Source organism: Oreochromis aureus, linkage group 5 (genome assembly GCF_013358895.1).
Source record: "Oreochromis aureus strain Israel breed Guangdong linkage group 5, ZZ_aureus, whole genome shotgun sequence".
In the NCBI taxonomy this organism is placed as follows: Eukaryota; Metazoa; Chordata; class Actinopteri; order Cichliformes; family Cichlidae; genus Oreochromis; species Oreochromis aureus.
In genome coordinates, this window is record NC_052946.1 from 27,398,936 (window position 1) to 27,416,737 (window position 17,802).

Sequence of the window (17,802 nt, forward strand, 5' to 3'; positions counted from 1 at the left end):
ACAAAGCTCTCCATAGGAGATACAATTGACCAAGAAGGAGAAACAGTCCTCAACTCTCCTGCAAACAGGCACCAGGGACACCTCAGCAGATGAGACCAAGCTAAAGGCTCTGCACTCCAGGCAAACTACTGAAGGTAACCTACTGCTCTTTCTTTTCAGTGGGGCTCATGTTTAAAGTGAGGAGGGTAAAATAATATGAGGCAAAGTAATGTGAGGATCAGTGCAGAATGAGAGGTATCTGCACAGGGATGCTGTTGCATCACCCAGAGTTTGATTTCTTGATGTTGCAGCAGCAGAGCACTTTTTTTTTTGGAGAATATGTATGACTTTTTTTATTCTTTTTTTCCCCATGTCTCTCTTTTTACCCCAAATTTTACTCAACCTTGACCATTTTTCTGCTTCATTCTTTTTTTTCATTCTTCTTGGTCTGTCCTCATTTTTGTCTTTATTTCTGAAACTTCATCCTCCTTTTATATTTTTCCTCTTCCTTGTCACCTTCCTGCAAACTTTCTCCTAACCCATGTTATCCAATTCCAACATTGTTTTTCCATCTTCCTTTTTTCCCCTTTCCTTTTCAACCCCCCACTTAAATCTTTCTTTCCAGACTTCCTGTCACCTTTTTTTCCTCAGTCTATCGGCTCACGCTCTCTCCAGAACCTTCACCATGCCTCCTCAGATCCCGTCCCAGAACCAGAGTGGTCCCAGGATCCTGCAGGGTGATCTCAGTGCCCTCAGTCCAGCTGTAAGGGAGTTTTTGGAGACCAATGTGACCCTGTGCCAGCCAGACTCCATTCACATCTGCGATGGCTCAGACGAGGAGAACCTTGCCATCCTGACCCAGCTGGAGGAACAGGGGATGATCAAGAAGCTCACCAAATATGAGAACTGGTATGTTTGTTACATTCAGTGGTTTATGGAAGGCTTTCTTTTTTAAGAGACTTATTTAGTTATTTAGTTAGTTATTTTTTTTATGTGAGTGAGGGTTTTAAATTGAAAAACAGAAGAAATTATTTCTAATGATAGCTTTAAATTTCTTGAATATAGCTTGGGTTGTTTTTTTTAGCTGGGACAGTGGTGCTTTGGTGCAGCTGGCAGATGCCCAGGGTTGTTGCTGTTGATAATGACAACACACATCATTCTGTCGTCAGCAGCTGTTTAAATATAAAACATACCTGGAAAATTTCTACTTCTTGACAAACCAGTAGGTCTAGGTAGCTCAATCACACCATTCCTTTTTACCAGCTGATATCGTATTGATTATTAATAATGATTTGTAGCTGCTTTAGGAGATTTTAAAACCGTTGCCTACTTTAAAGTAAAGTACAACAAATTGAAAATTTAAAACAAAAGCCCTAAAGTTTTCAATATTTTTGCACTTCCTTTTCTTCTTCCTCTTCCTGCAGCTGGTTGGCCAGAACTGACCCGAGGGATGTGGCTCGTGTGGAGAGTAAGACAGTTATTGTTACCCAGGAACAGAAGGACACAGTGCCCACTCCACAAGGAGGTGGAATCAGCCAGCTGGGCCGCTGGATGTCCCCAGAAGAGTTCGACAAAGCCATGGCTCAGCGGTTCCCCGGCTGCATGAGAGGTACCAGAGACGAACGTGTTTCATAACTGCTATCAGTTCTTAGTAGAAAGGATGACTCAAATATAGGACTAGAAAAACTTGAGAACTTGAAACTAAAATCAAAAGTTTTCACTCATCAATAGTACACTGACTAAATGAATACATTTTTCCCCCTTTCTGGGACCCTATTGAGAATCTAGACAAGTATATCCACAGTGCAGCAGGTACTTTTTAGAAAGAAGGAAAGTGTTTCTTCTTTCTTCTTTGGAGAATATTTTTACAAGTTACAATGCCTTTAAAGTGTTTAAATGAGCTGGAGGCAAATTTTCTTCTTTTCCTGACTGTCTGTTACCTGTGAATGTCTCAAATACCAAAAACCCTAAAATAATATTGAAATAACATAATAATAAGAACATCGCTGTCTGTTTCTATCCTCAGGTAGGACCATGTACGTGATTCCCTTCAGCATGGGTCCAGTAGGTTCCCCTCTCTCTAAGATTGGAGTACAGCTGACAGACTCTCCCTACGTGGTGGCCAGTATGAGGGTGATGACTCGTATGGGGAAAGCCGTTCTGACCGCCCTGGGGACTGGAGAATTCGTCCGCTGCCTGCACTCTGTCGGCTGTCCTCTGCCACTCAAAAGTACGTCAAAAACTGATCAACTCATTCTCCTGCAGCTATACGGGGGGAAAAAAACAGATACTAAAGAACTACTGCATAATGCTACTGTTGTACTATGAGTATGAATCAGTTACTACTCTGATTACTGTTGCTCAATGATATTTTCACTTATATTTTAGTTACACAATAGCGCTTTTGCCACAAAACTACTAATAGACCACTGAAATGAACAAATGTACTAATTTGTCTTTCAGAGCATCTGGTGAATAACTGGCCCTGCAACCCTGAGCTGACACTAGTCGCTCACATCCCAGACCGCCGACAAATTATCTCATTTGGAAGTGGTTACGGAGGAAACTCCCTGCTGGGAAAGAAGTGTTTCGCCCTTCGCATTGCCTCACGCATCGCTAAAGAGGAAGGCTGGCTGGCCGAACATATGCTGGTAAGAAATGAAGAGACTGTCACTTAAACTTGGATTTATCCACATACTGTTCATTTTCACCAAACCAAATATTTCAAATATTTCATGTGTTCAGATCCTGGGCATCACCAACCCTGCTGGAGAGAAGAAGTACATGGCAGCAGCCTTCCCCAGCGCCTGTGGAAAAACAAACCTGGCCATGCTCTGCCCCACGCTGCCCGGTTGGAAGGTCGAATGTGTGGGAGATGACATTGCATGGATGAAGTTTGATGACCAAGGTAAAGGAAGGACGTTTTTTTAAAGGTCTTCAAGGATGTACAAATGTCAAAAATATCATTAATCCAGTACAGCGGACTTTAACATTTCTAATTTGTGTGTTCACCCTGGTTCTAGGAAACCTCAGAGCCATCAACCCAGAGAATGGCTTTTTTGGCGTTGCACCCGGCACCTCAGCCAAGACCAACCCCAATGCAATGGCAACAATCATCAAGAACACCATATTCACAAATGTTGCAGAGACAAGCGACGGCGGTGTGTACTGGGAGGGAATGGACCAGTCACTGCCTGAGGGAGTTACCATCACATCCTGGAAGAACAAACCTTGGCACTCAGAAGATGGTAAGCAGCTCTTTGATTTTAAGCAACAGCTCACAAAAGAAGAAAAAGAAGCAAGACTACAAGATGTCAAACATTTAAAATCAGTATTTAAGGTGGAAACAGAAGTGTAACGAAAGCAATTTTCAAATGTCTTGTAACAAGAAAAAAAGCTTTTAATCTTTAATTGTTAGACCCCAAAAATTTCAGAGTACAAGATTATATTATAAAAAATAGGGATAAATAACAGAAAGATCATATACTTTAAAACTGAGAAGAAGTGTGCGAGTGTCATAAAAGTAAAAGGTTCTTATTTTCTTTCTTTTTTCTTCTTCTTCTTCTTAGGCGAACCCTGTGCTCATCCCAACTCTCGTTTTTGCACTCCGGCAAGACAGTGTCCCATTATTGACCCACAGTGGGAGTCTCCAGAGGGAGTGCCAATAGAGGCCATCATTTTTGGTGGGCGTAGACCAGAAGGTGAGAAGAGACTACAAAAGATGGAAATGAATACACCAGTTGCCCTTTGATTAAATACATGAGAGAAAAATAAGACATAAATACTTCTCAGAAAATAACTGGATAATCAATCTGCTTATTTTCAGGTGTTCCCCTTGTGTATGAAGCTTTTGACTGGCAGCATGGTGTGTTTGTTGGCGCTGCCATGAGGTCAGAGGCCACTGCTGCAGCCGAACACAAAGGTCAGTATATGATAGTGTCCTTTTTTGGCATGAAAGACAATCAGTGGATGCTTAAGGAGTTTCTTAGATGATAATTTTGACTTTTACCTAATATTCTATAAATTGTTTTACACTAGCGACAATTTAATCTGAAATTCTGCTAAAAAAACATTTTCAGAATTCTTGAATGACAACAAATAACACATTAATGTCACAGGCTTTAACATACAGTGTACTGACCAATCTCTAATTACTTTTTCTTCCAGGCAAAGTAATAATGCATGACCCCTTCGCTATGCGCCCCTTCTTTGGCTACAACTTTGGCCAGTATCTCTCTCACTGGCTGAGCATGGCTGATCGCTCCGGTGCCAAACTTCCTAAGATCTTCCATGTCAACTGGTTCCGCAAGAGCCCCACTGCCGGCTTCCTTTGGCCCGGGTTTGGTGAAAATATCCGCATTCTGGACTGGATGTTCAGACGGGTGAATGGCGAGGCGGGCGCCATGCCATCAGCAGTGGGCTACCTGCCTTGTAAAGACTCCCTAAATCTCCAGGGCCTTCAGGGACATGTGGACCTGGATGAGCTGTTCTCCCTGGATCAGGAATTCTGGCAGAGGGAGGTGGATGAGATCAGGAAATACTTCACCACACAGGTGAACGCCGACCTGCCCAATGAGGTAGCACATCAACTGGCTCTCCTGCAGCAGAGGGTGAAGCAAATGTGAAGAGGAAATAGCCACATGTTAGCAGCTGTAAACAATTGTAGGGTTAATTCTCCAGACTGTTTATCTGTAATTCTAGACTACAGTGTTGGCAATAATAGAATGACATGTAAGACATTCTGGAAATGAAATATAGTAACTGGGAAACAGCATCTTAAAATTACAGAACAGAGTATGAGTAGCTAGATTATCTCTTTAATGTAGTCTTAATTTATGGTAAAGCCTTAATGTCCTTTATGAAAATAAGCAATTCTCCTTACAGCATTTGGTTTTTACCACTGTGACATTCTATAATTTGCTTGGGCTGTTCATTACAAGAAATCCATCCAAATCATGGAGAATGCAAATCATGAAACTGTAGAAATAGTAAAGATAAACATTCCTGACTATGCTCATTAGAACTATCTCAGCGAGATAATATCAGTAAAGACTGCTGAACTGAGCTGGAAATGTTACATTTCCAAGCATCTTCATCTTCATTTGTAGCAGCAATATTTTTTGTTCTGTCGTTCCAATGTATTGTCCTATTGTCTTCTATTTAATAATAACTTATTGTGAATGCACATCCTACTGTCATTGTCATATCGAATTATATGGCAGAGACAGAGTCTATGTTAGCTCAGGTCTCACAAAAGGGAATTTTGTATTATTTTTGCCTTAATTTATTTTTATACTGACTTAGTATCACCTGGTTCTCTTGTGTTGTAATCTAAGCCCCCAATGAGGTGAAACAACAATAAAAGTATTTAAACTTACTCGTGGTTCTGTTTCATTTTTCAAGGATCTGGTTTTGTTATTATTATTTTATTTTGTAAGTGTTGAGGATAGTGTGGCAGAGGAAAGAATAAAACCAAGCATTATTATATCAAGCTGGTACAACACCTCCATCATATCCCCAGCTAGGAAAAAATAATGAGAAGAACTTAGAGTTAAAGGTAAAACTAAACTTCAACTAAACTACATGTATCTATATATCTGTAAAAAGCAATAATCTAAAAATATGGTCTTAGTTTGTGTTAAAATATCTGAAATCAGTCTTTCAAATATACTAAGAATGCTAAAACAAAGAAAACATGATTATGTAAGCCGTTTTTGACACTGCAATTTAAAATTGGACTTTAGAGTTGGTGGAGTAACCGTTCTTGGTAAATACTTCATGCAGTTTGTCCCAAGGTTTGCATATATCTTGGCAAGGATTTTCTACCTCTCCTCTTTGCAGATCTTCTCATAATCCTGAAGGTTTAAAGGTTGTTGCTTGGGAAACACAGAGCTTCATTTCTCTCTATAGGTTTTCTATTGGATTAAGATCCAGACACTGGTTAAGGTGCTCCATGATGTTACTGTGCTTCTTCCTTTGTTGCCTTGGCTGTATGATTTGGGTTATTGTCTTGCTGGAAGACCTATTCATGAGTCACTTTCAGTCCTTGGCTGAGTGATTAGTGCCATGCAGTCATCTTGTACTCTTGGCATAAACACATTCCCAAAGCCTAAAGTTTCCAGCTCCATGTTTGGGATAGTATTCTCTGTGTCATCTTCAGCAAATGCAACAAGTGAATTGATGCAAAAATTACTCAATTTTGATCTCATCTACCACATGGGCCCTCTTGAGCAGGGGTGCTTTGTTGTCACTCCAGGATTTCAAACCATCACAGCACAACGTGTTACAAATATTCTTGGTATAATCTTTGTTCCATTTTTGATCAATCAGACTAACTGCTGTGATTGCTTGGGGTTTTTTTCACCATGATTCTTCTTTTTTTCACTATTGATAGTTTTTTTTAGACATTCAAACTTTGTGAAGATCATCAATCTTCTTGCCGATGTTCTTAGATGGCTTTTTGTTCTTGCAAGATTCAAGATGTAGACAGGTCAGAAGTCCCAGGTGCTATTCAAAAAACGGGTGCAATTAACTGTCAGTGTTGGCCGTTAATGCTTAAGTTGTTGCCAATTAAACTTTTGTTGAACAGTTTACTTTTGTTTGTGCTAGTCAGTAGGAGATAAAATAATTATTTACCTTACTAAAATGAACATTAATTTGTCTTACATCTTTATTTCTGAATAGTTTGTTGACATTTTATCATTTACTTTTACAATAAACCTACCACAGAAATTATAAACTGGTTACTTTTTTGTAAGTGGCTAAAACAGTGAGTTCAAGTCAATATGTTTTTCTCTCCACCGTAGATCAGCTGATCGGGGACTCTTACAAGAAAGTGTTTGTTTTATTGTTCAACTAAATCCAATGATATTTAACCCTGATTTGAACCATATAGCTGTCTCTTTTCGGTTAAGGTTGGGATTAAAACATGCAGACATGACAGGTAACCCTGTAGTAACATTTAGTTTTGCTGCCAAAGCTCAGGCTGTTGGTGACTTCCCATGATGTGTTGAGCATAATTTTTCTCTGCTCAACTCTTTTCAGTCTAGATACATTTATATGCCACTATGTCATGTCATTAATTTTTGTCTGTATTGCAGTTGTGTATTGTTCGTGGTCTCTCTGTGTTGCTCTTTTCTTGACCCTGATGAATGGGTGTTATAATTCAGCTGCGTGCAGGCAGGAGAGGACCCAAATGCAGACTCACAGAGACGGGACTTGGTGGGCGTTATTTGCTGAATGGAAAATAATACACAATTAAACTGGGAAATTATAAGACCTAAACACACGGGTAAAAACACGGAGAATCACACACAACCATGAGGGAGATCGCGACACAGGCCTGAGGGAGACGCTGACATAAATACACAGAAGGATAACAAGGAAGTGAGAACACACGAGGAACACAGCTGACATGAATAACCATATCGAGACAGGGGAAGCAAAACTGAACAGAATGAACATGGAAACACGAGACCTTCACAATAAAACAGGAAACGGAGGATCGTGATGCAGGAGTGAAGGAGAGCCAGATGAGAGGGAGTGAGGGAACATGAGGGAGAGGGAGCAGACATGACAGGCTGGTGAAACATAGATAAACATGATGGAATAAAATACAAGGAGGAGAAACAAGGCACAAGAACTCATACAAGCACATAAGCGCAGGCACACAGAGGGAGACACAGAGGGCAAAGACTCAAGGGGGAATCTAATAAACAAAAGCTAAAGAGAACAACCTAGGTACTATAGCATAAACTAAAGACTTGCAAAGTGGACTTAAACATAAATCATAATACAAAATGACAAAAACACAAGAAATCTCAAAATGCTGGGTCAAATGACCCCGACCATGACAATGGGTTTCTTCCCATTAAAGGCAAGTTCTTCTTCCCCACCATCACCAAGTGCTACTCACAGGGGGGTTATCTGAACATCTGTTCTTTTTTTTCTGTTTCTGAATTGTAATAAAAAAGTTGAAATTCTGTTGCTGAAGTTATATTGGTATCGTGTGTTTTATACAGTGCTGTATCCCAGACACAAACAGCTACATAATATAGCCCGCTGTATACACTATAGTCAGTCTTTTACTATAACCTCACAAAGAGTTAACTAATCCTGTTTTTAACACAGAAGTTGTTACATGCAAAACATCATGTAGACAACAGGACAATCTGTACTGCAATCAGGTCACCTGGACTGTGGCTGTGTGAGGCCACATGTTTTTGTCCCATGGTACACTGGAGCTGTTGTGTAAGATATGAAGATAATGACAGGGACTGAAGTTAATCATCACTAACTTGTTTTTGACACTATCTTTGATTGAAAGAATGTTTCTAAGAACACTCAAACCAAGAGACAAGTAACAGAAATAAATTTTCCACCAGAGGCCGGTTAACCAGTAAAGACTCATAATCAGTGACAGATCATCCAGAACAATTATTGCAAAATGTTCCACTCATCTCCACGTATGAGCACTTAGACATTAAATAAACACAAAATAGGTTACTGGGGAAAGTTTTTGTTGTAGCATTTCCAGCAACCAAAGTGAATTTGCAGGTAAACATCTTTATTCAGGCTGCAGTTCAATTGAATCGTACAGTTGCAAGAAAAAATGGTTAAAGTTTACTGCTAAAAAGACCACTTCAATTCACGTTTTAAGTTAAATCAAGGCCTTATGGTGTTATTATCTGAAGAAGAAACAACAAGATAACACATGCTGCAGTTTCCATAAAGAATTCCCATTAGAGTCCCACTAACTAACTGCAGGATGATTGGATGTGAAGTCCATACAACTCCTGTAAATGTACAACAAATGTACACAGGAGACACAGGTTAACAGACACATGACTATTTACTCTTTTGGCCTACAATGTTCCTGCACCAGGACCTGGTCATAACACAACCAGCCAAACAGCAACCTCAACAGGCAGAAATCACGACAACGCAGAAATACTAAAAACTGCCAAGTCAGTCCACGTGTTTAAATGACCAGGTTCCCCGCATTAAAAAGATTGCCTGGTTTCAAAGGATAGTTTCTCACCCTTAAAAACCCCTTTCAGAATGGTAAAGTTTTTTTTGTTTTTTTTTTACCATTTTTTACCATTACTCATTCATCTGAATACTGGACTTAGAGGAATGATTGCTGATGTATGGAAGCCTGTTTCTGACACTAAAAAACAAAACAAAAACAAGTATCCATAACTCAAAATTTCGAGTTATTTTCTTGAAATTTCGAGTTAATAACTTGAATTTTCGAGTTAGCTCTGCCAATCAGTAATCTACGTGAATGAGGTCACTTTCTTGTTACCCGGAAGCATATCTGTGCATTCATGACTGGCTGTAATACTGGTAGCTTAGCTGTAGCATTTCTACCTGAGGGCTTCAGCTTCCGGGTAACAAGGAAAGGACGTCATCCACATAGATTACTGATTGGCAGTGCTTTTCTCAAAATTTTGAGTTAATGAGTCGAAATTTCGAGTTAATAAGTTGAAATTTCGAGAAAATAAGTCAAAATTTTGAGAAAATAAGTCAAAATTTCGAGTTATGGATCCTTTTTTTTTTTTTTTTTGTGGCGGAAATGGGCTTCCATACTGATGTATCTAACAGGCTTAGCCACCACAAATTCAAATCACTGATTGACCGCTTGACTGTGTTGGTTACCTGACTGTTCATATAGTGAACTGCCACAGGTCCAAGGTTTGTGCTCCAGTTTTGGTGAATTAAATTCTAGTGTCTGTGCATTGAACCCCTACAGGTTATGACTGCACATTGCCAACCGAGCATGCTAGTGTTAAATGGTCATTTAGCATTTTTCCCTTTCAGTGTCCAAAGCAGAATCCAAAAACAATATTTATGCGAGCTGTGCAGGACATTCACAAAAGATACCAAATGGATGTTGCATTGTAGTTGTTTTTTTGCTTTAATATTGAAGTGCAGCTTTTTAATTTTGTTTACATTAAAATCCCTTTCACACTCATTCTTATAAACCTGCCTTTTTTTTCTTTAAATTGTTTTATATTTTATTTTATATAAGGTTTAAGGAAAGTGTCCGTTTCATTACCTTACAGTGAAGTCAGCCATGTTTTTCAATTGGAAAAAAAGTTCTGCACCATGCACAAAAACATTTTATGTAACTTAATTTTGGCATAAACAGGATTGTTTGTCTGATTGTGTTGTTAGCGATTCATCTTCTTTGAGACAATGATTTATTCCTTATGTTCTGCCAGGACTGGACCAGTTGTATATTCTTGATTTTCAGCAGCCTAATCTGAGGAAATAATTACCTCACGACCACGCAGAGGCATACTTCGACTGTATGTCTCAATCTGTTTTTGTGCACAGCTCTTATCTAATGTTCTAAATTGTGTAAGCTATTTTTACATCTATAAATTCTTATCATTGTGGCCTATCTATAATGTTCCTTTTGTCCATGCTTTTATGATTTTTTTTAATATTTACAAGTTTATACATGTAAGGCAATGATTGATTTTGGGTCAACCATATAATACAGCTGCACAAAAAATAATGAATAAGATTTAAATGTGTTTTATTAGTACACAACACAAACAGACACATATAGAAAAGCTATTTTGTTCAAATATCAACTCTGATGTACATTGAAACTTTTGGCTTTCTCTTTGGTCTCCCTGGTTAATTAAATGTGTAAATGTGACAAATTTAAAATGCATTTCATGATAGAAATGTTCCACATAGTTTGCTGATATGTTAACCAGAAAAACGTTATGGTGCATATTAAATTTGTGGTCGGAGTTTCTTGTTGTTTAGTTTGTTACCTTTAAACCTGCAGCTTGCAAAGTTTTTGCATGGCATGAATAAATAAAGTTCTGTAAAGACACAGACTGACACCAAATTTTGCCAGGTGACACAAACACAGGAGAATACAAAATGCTGAAAATGTGAAGTAAAAGCCAGCTGAGATTTTCCAGGAGACCACTAAAAATCTGCTAGCTTATTGTCAGTGTTTCAACTTCACTGCAGACACAAAAAGAACAAACAAAGGAAAGAGTCTGAAACTTTGCTTCACATCTGAAGGTTCACGAAGGTTCTGGGTTTCACTTTTCATTTTCTCTCCGCAAGCCAAAGACATATTATAGGCTCACTGATGGATGTGGGCAGATGAAGTTCACAGAATAAGGTGCTGTAATTATGTATGGGTAATTATGTATGTATACTGTAGTGAAAAGCACTATAAAATTTCCATTCCAAAAATTTACTAAGGAGTACTTATGTATTTATTTATTTATAGTGTGACAGGGCACACTGTCCTGCCAGGAGAAGCTGATGTCAGTAGACTTCATGTTCAGTGCAATGAAATGTAGGGTGGTGGTTAGTGTCACAGTGATATTCACATTAATTGCTTTTCCAGGCTAATATGTCATAATGATGATCAGTTCTGTTCAGTTCACCTGCTGGACGTTTTTATCTTATTCCTCTGTGTCATGGTCCTGAGCCTGCCGGCTCAGTGTTTTGTGTTTCCTTATGCTTTTGTTCATTCCGAGTATGTATTCTGTTGTGATTTGCCATGTGTTAGGTTTCTGTTCTTTGCCTGCCTGCTCCCACTTCTGTGTTCCCTCTGTCTGTCCATGGTGTCACACTGTCTGTTTGTGAATCAGTCTGCTTAGTTCAGTGTCTTGTCCAGTTCTGTGTCTGTGAGTTTCCTGTTTTATTCTGAAGGTCTCTGTCTCATGTGAGTGTGTTCAGGTTACGTTTCCCCTGTCCCGTCAGCCTTGATTTCTCCCAGGTGTGTTGCCCTCCTGTCTCTCATCCCCTGATTACTGGTGTGTGTATTTAAGCCCTGTGTGTTCTCCTGCCTGTTGCCGGTTCGTCTGTGTTACTCCGTGTCAGTCTGCGTTACTGTGTTCCTCGGTGTCCTGTTTCTCGTCTGCATCTCTCTGCCTCTCACCCCGTTCGTATGTTCTCAGGTTTGTCATTTAGCTTTCCCAGTTTAGGTCTTTAGTTTTGTCTTCCCTCTTGCCTGTTTTGCCACCTCACCTCTGTGTAAATAAAACTTCACTAGCATTTCATCCCCTGCTTGCATCTTGGGTCCTCCTTCCTCCAACACCACACGGCTCGCCTCGGCAGCCGTGACACTCTGTGCTGCCAAGCTCCATACATGTCCAAAAACAAGACATACTGTAAATGGCTCCATTGAACTGATTGCCGGAAGCACACAAACACACAGTCGTGTTTTCATATCCATTAGGGGACATCTAATTGACATAATGCTTTCCCTAGCTGCTCCCTAGCTCTAACTATAACTTAATTGTAACAGTGACACCAAAACCACATGAGTCTCAAAATGCCTTCAAACTCGTGGGGATGTGGATTTTGTTCTCATGAACGGTTGTTGGTCCCCACAAGTATAGTAAACTTTCAATTTTGGTCCCCACAAAGATATGAAAGCATAGTACACACACACACACACACACACACACACACACACACACACACACACACACACACACACACACACACACGATTCGGTGATTCAGTGATTCGGTGATTTAGATCTTCAGTATGTATCTTTATACTCCTGTGTCTTCAGTCTGCTTTGGGCTGTTACAGCATATTGAAAATATTAGGTTTTGAAAAACAGAGTTAAACTTCCCTTTTTAACCACAGGATCTGTGGATAAAATATAAATAACAATAAAAATATTTATTAATTGTCCAGCGTTAATGGATATACCAAACAGAAAAGATTAAAAATGTGATAGAAACTGAGCCAGAGTGACAAAAAGACAGTTACGCAATGACAAGTAGCAGCATCAGAGGGGAGGTGAGGCCTTATCAGTTTTGTGTGTGTTCTTGTTTAGTGGCTGCACAGATGACACAGTGACATCACTGCTGGGCCACTCACCCTCTCTGTTAGGCGTCAGCAGGAATGCTTCTGCGCAGTGATTGGTCAGTGCTCACAGGGAATTCCGATGACTCTACGTTTTGCTGAAAAGTCCAGTTCACACGCAACATCTGCCCACATAACCTCCCCAGCGTCATTTGTAGACTCCATCATGAAAATTTGGTTTGCTTAGATGGATGACGATAAGGTATTCAAATGCTGTGTTCTCAGTTCAACATATCATGGTTTACAGTACTTGAGAGTTTCTTCTAGTTCCTCGCTGCTCCAATTTATTGTTAATTTTCTGTTTAATTTCAATTCATACCAATTCATACCTTCCAGGCATTGTGTGTGAGTCATTTCTTTAACCCTCAGACCCAAGGATGTCTTTTGAGCCTCATAATTTGTGACAGCTTCAATTCTTTTCAGTGGTCCTTTAGAGTGAATTCAGTAGTTCGTTTCTGCATTGAAGGTGTCTGTAGATGCTATCTCTCGCAACCCAGGGGGAGCAATGTGCCTAAACACAGTGACTTGTTCCCTCTGGGTCGGTGAAAAGGGTTCATTGGTTCAGTTCATATATAGCAGCATCTTATTTACAAATGATGAGAAGGCAGAGCATGAGATGGACCCGTTGACTGGTGTGGTGTGAGGAGTAATGGGGGCACTGGATTGGACCGTAATGGTGAAGATATAGCCAGCTTTCAATTTATCATTTGATCTGAACTGGGCACTTTATTAAGTATGTCTGTTAAACTCATCATTAACTCAAGTGTCTAATCAGCCATTGACATGGCAGCAACTCACTGCATGTTGGCATGTTAAGATGACCCGCTGAAGTTCAAATTGAGCATCAGAATGAGGAAGAAAAATGATTTAAGTGACTTTGAACTTGGGCTGGTCAGAGTGTTTCAGAAATTGCTGAGTTGCTATGATTTTCCCACACAGCCATCTCTAGAGTTTACAGAGAATGGTCTGAAGATGAGAAAATATTTGGTGAGCAGCAGATCTATGGATGAAAATACCTTGTTGATGCAAGAGGTCAGAGGAGAATGGTCAGCTTTGAGCTGATGGGAAGGCAACAGTAACTCAATAACCACTTGTAAAAACCAGGATACACAGAAGAGCATCTCTACACCTCGACATCAGACCTTGTAGCAAATAAGCTACAGCAGCAGAAGACCACATCACACCACTCTTGTCAGCTACAAATAGTATATTGTGCCTATGGTTTGCACAGACTCAGCAAAACTTGACAACAGATGACTGGAAAATCTTAGTTGGTTCTGACAAGTCTCCATTTCTGCTGGGACATTTCAACTGCAGGGTCTGAATTTAGAGTAACATGAAAACATCGATCCATCATCGACTGCTGCTGCTAGGATAATGGGGAAACATTTACTTGACACATTTTGTACCTTTTAGCATTGTTTAAAGGCCACTGCCTACCTGAGTATTGTTGCTGACCATGCCCATCCATGAGAGACATCTCTGAGGCTGAGAGGTTGAAAGTCTCAGACATCTGGGGGGAGCTCAGAATAGAGCTGTTTGTCTCTTATATTGAACCAGATGAGTTGCTTTAGGCATTCAGACAACACTAAAATAGCTGGCTTAGCCTGCTGCCACCATGATGGCTTCTGATGGTATAAAGGATCCACAAAAAAAAGAGCCTTATGCTTACTTACTCTATGACTTTGAAAACCATGGCTTTTTAATTTAATCATCCTATGTTCTCTGCAAATAGTGTCAAGTCTTGCTAAATACAAGTTAATGTTCATTTAGTAAATTATCACGTCAGTTACAGCAAAAAACTGTACTTTATGTCTTGACTCTCAAAAAAGTAATAAGCAGATAAATCTACTTTGACATAAACTCTTTCATTGCTGCACACACACATTGTGCTAGAATGTTCGTGCCAAAAAAAATGGTTAAAGGCTGAAAATATCAACTTAATCTTATGAACAGCATCCAGATGATTTAATAAGCTACATTAGTCTTTTGAACATAAATGGCTTAATGAGAGGATGTCAAGGCAAAGTTGACAACTTGAACTCCCTTCTGCTAAATTCTGCACACAGATTTTAAAGTTTCTTTTTTCAAAGTGTTAAAGTGCCTAAATAAGTTTAAATAAGTTGGTAAAAGAATAAAGTGTAGCGTTTTTCTTTTACATGTCACTGCAACTCTGCTGCTTTCCCCACCCTCGTTCAGCAAGTTGTACCACAGGGAAAAAAGAAAAAACACAGGAGAAAGATGAAAAATAAATTTATGCCACCTGTCAGAAATTGATCTTTGATTTTTATTTTAAATGACTTGCTAGAAACGAGGAAAGAAGAAAGGAGATAATAGTTTTGTGAATTCACTCAAATGATCCTTACATGATCCCTGGAATGACTTTCAGTAATCAACCCTCATTTCTTCATCACCTCATTAATTGTTCCATCTCCATTTTATGACGTATCCGTAACTCATTCAGCCTTTTTCTGCTCTCGTAGGCCATAAAACAAACTGAATAGTGTTTGTTCAGTAGGCTGACTGCCAAGTGTGTAGCAAGACCGATAGTAGAAAGAGAAAGAGAGATAGGAGAATGACTGACCCTGCAGTATGAGGTGAGAGCTGATGTAGAAACTTGGCAGGAACAGAAAAGAGTGTAATCTAGTGTAAGTTGTTGAGTCATTGGAATCTGTTCGATAACTGGTTCAGGTTCATCTGGCTGGGAGTCACTCAGTGATCAAGAGGCTGACAGCTGACAGCCACAGATCAAAGGGCAGAGCCGAGCCTTTAATGTCGACTGTGACAAGTTTAGTGCATTTTCAAGTTTACCCTCATTTTAGCCTCACCCTATCAAGTCTCAAGTCCTCCTGTGCATCTAAGTTAGGCTTTAAAACAACAAGACCAAGTGGCTCTTAATTAAATTCAGATAAATTCAAGCATCAGATCAGTCTAGGTTATTGTATTTGGCCTTAGAAACATGGTGTTCAACCAAATGCTCACCCTAGCTGACATTACCTTATTCGGCAGTAAAACTGTGAGGAATATTTTCTCATTAGTTTTGACCAGGATATGTCCTTCAAGGAAATATGTAGGACTGTTTTCTATCGTTAGAGCAATGTTCCAAAACTTAGAAACATCCTGTCCAAGAGTGACATTGGAAAACTGGTCCATGCATTTGTCACTTGAAGGCTGGACAATTGTAACCCTTCCTATCTTGCTGTTCTAAAAGCCTTCAGTTAATCCAGAATGCCACAAGAGTACTAACAGGGCCTAACAGGAATGAATGCAGATTTAAGGCGCTTCTGCAGTGGTTTCACATTACACAACTTAAATACAATTTTTTTGAAATGTTTTTTCCAAACTTTTTTTTTTAACCTCCTAGGACCTGGCGTCCACATATGTGGACATCACTTTTTGGGTTATTTAGACCAAAATACTCAATTTTGCTCTACAAGGGCCTGATATCCACTTACGAGGACTTTATACTGCTACTGTTCTATCAAAATTTTAAACGAATATCCTCATATGTGGCTCTGATTTTTCATAAAAACAAAAATAAGGTAAAAAACATAAATCTGGTAATTCTTTGTTTTTACATTCATTGGGCCCCAATATGACCAAATATCAAAGAGAAATTAAAAATGCATGCCATGGAAGAGTTCGGTCTTAGGAGGTTAAATTAATTTCAAACATGTACAGGTGAAGCATCAAGTAAATACAGATATGTTCATGTCAAGTCTCACAGTTTTTGAGATCAAGTCTCAAAGCATGTCTTACTTGTAGACAAGCGTTTCTGAATGTGTGTTATTGCTACTTCTATTACATAAACGTCTGAATACTTGATGACATTGTAAATAATTGCAAATGTTTATAGTCTAACCATGCGGATGCCTTAAATTGCATTCTATTGGTCAGCAAGGATCACTTTTCAGGTTGCAAAAAGATATTCTGCTGTGCAAATGATCCTCTAAGATATTGATAAGTTAAAGGTCTCAGTCACAATGACCATGTGGTTTATTATGTAGATAAGTAACATAAAGCAGGGGATGTTTTAGGGTGTGTTCGTGTGATTGAAAAGTGGCTTTGTATTTCACATCCCATTTGGTTTTAAAACATCAAGATGGTAATGACAAAAATGCTCATTTTGAGCCTTCAAGTTAATTTAGGGGCTCAAGTTAATTTGAGGAACGGATGCACATTTTCTTTGTTTACTTGTTTTGTCATGTTTTGTTTTCTTTGTAATGGAGAGTGCAAAAGGCCCGTCGGAGCCACCTCAACAGGCAAGGTGGTCTTCCGCAGGGAATTGTCATCCACCATCAAGCCTTCCTGGCATTGGTGATCCTGATACTGGTACTTTATAAAAACTGAAAACAGACAAACACATTTCCAGCCAAAACACTCAGGGCGCTTTCTGCAGCTTAATTTAAAAAGACCCAAATGAAAATGAAAGCCTTGTTGCTGTTTTTGACATTCAGTATCCTTGCTATTAGCAAGGATACTGAATGTCAAAAACAGCAACATACCAAAGTGAGGAAACCCAACCATTAAACTGTCTTAAAACCTGCACAGACATTTTATTTACAACATATTTTCACAGTGCCATCATGCAGCAGACACAGCATGTTCAGAGTATCTCACATGTTTTTACTAACATGCAAAGTCTAAAAAATAACATTTTTATAAAAAGTCTGACACACTTCCTCCTTTCCGTGCTTTCATGTATTTTCAACAAATACAAACAACACAATCAAAAGGTCTGAGTCTCCCTGGTGGACCAGGTCAGTGAACACTGACCCCTTCAACACTAATAACTAGAGATATAGTAAATCTAACAATCATAACCATGATGTGGCCATTGAGCCTTGAACTCTAATTCAAGTACGCCATCTGCTGGATACATATTTACAGAAACTTAATGCCGCAGATGAAAATAAAATGTGTTTCAAGTGTCACACAACAATTAAAAGCTTTGATAAT

At 39.2% G+C, this 17,802-nt stretch overlaps 1 protein-coding gene across 1 annotated transcript; it reads left to right on the forward strand.

Annotated features, from left to right (window-relative positions):
• The first annotated feature begins 2 nt into the window (after window positions 1-2).
• pck1 (phosphoenolpyruvate carboxykinase 1 (soluble)) lies at window positions 3-5,356 on the forward strand. The gene is made up of 10 exons (XM_031735790.2): window positions 3-134; window positions 605-888; window positions 1,404-1,588; window positions 2,006-2,209; window positions 2,443-2,630; window positions 2,725-2,887; window positions 3,003-3,227; window positions 3,549-3,680; window positions 3,806-3,901; window positions 4,147-5,356. The coding sequence occupies exons 2-10, from the start codon at window positions 665-667 to the stop codon at window positions 4,602-4,604; spliced, it is 1,875 nt and encodes a 624-aa protein (XP_031591650.1). The 5' UTR covers window positions 3-134; window positions 605-664; the 3' UTR covers window positions 4,605-5,356.
• Window positions 5,357-17,802: the final 12,446 nt, after the last annotated feature.

Excerpts from the sequence above, each read along its gene's own strand:
- pck1 (XM_031735790.2), top strand. The coding sequence starts at position 665 with ATGCCTCCTCAGATCCCGTCCCAGAACCAGAGTGGTCCCAGGATCCTG. Across the intron at positions 889-1,403 it reads CTCACCAAATATGAGAACTG|CTGGTTGGCCAGAACTGACC; the intron begins GTATGTTTGTTA and ends CTCTTCCTGCAG. Across the intron at positions 3,681-3,805 it reads TGGTGGGCGTAGACCAGAAG|GTGTTCCCCTTGTGTATGAA; the intron begins GTGAGAAGAGAC and ends GCTTATTTTCAG.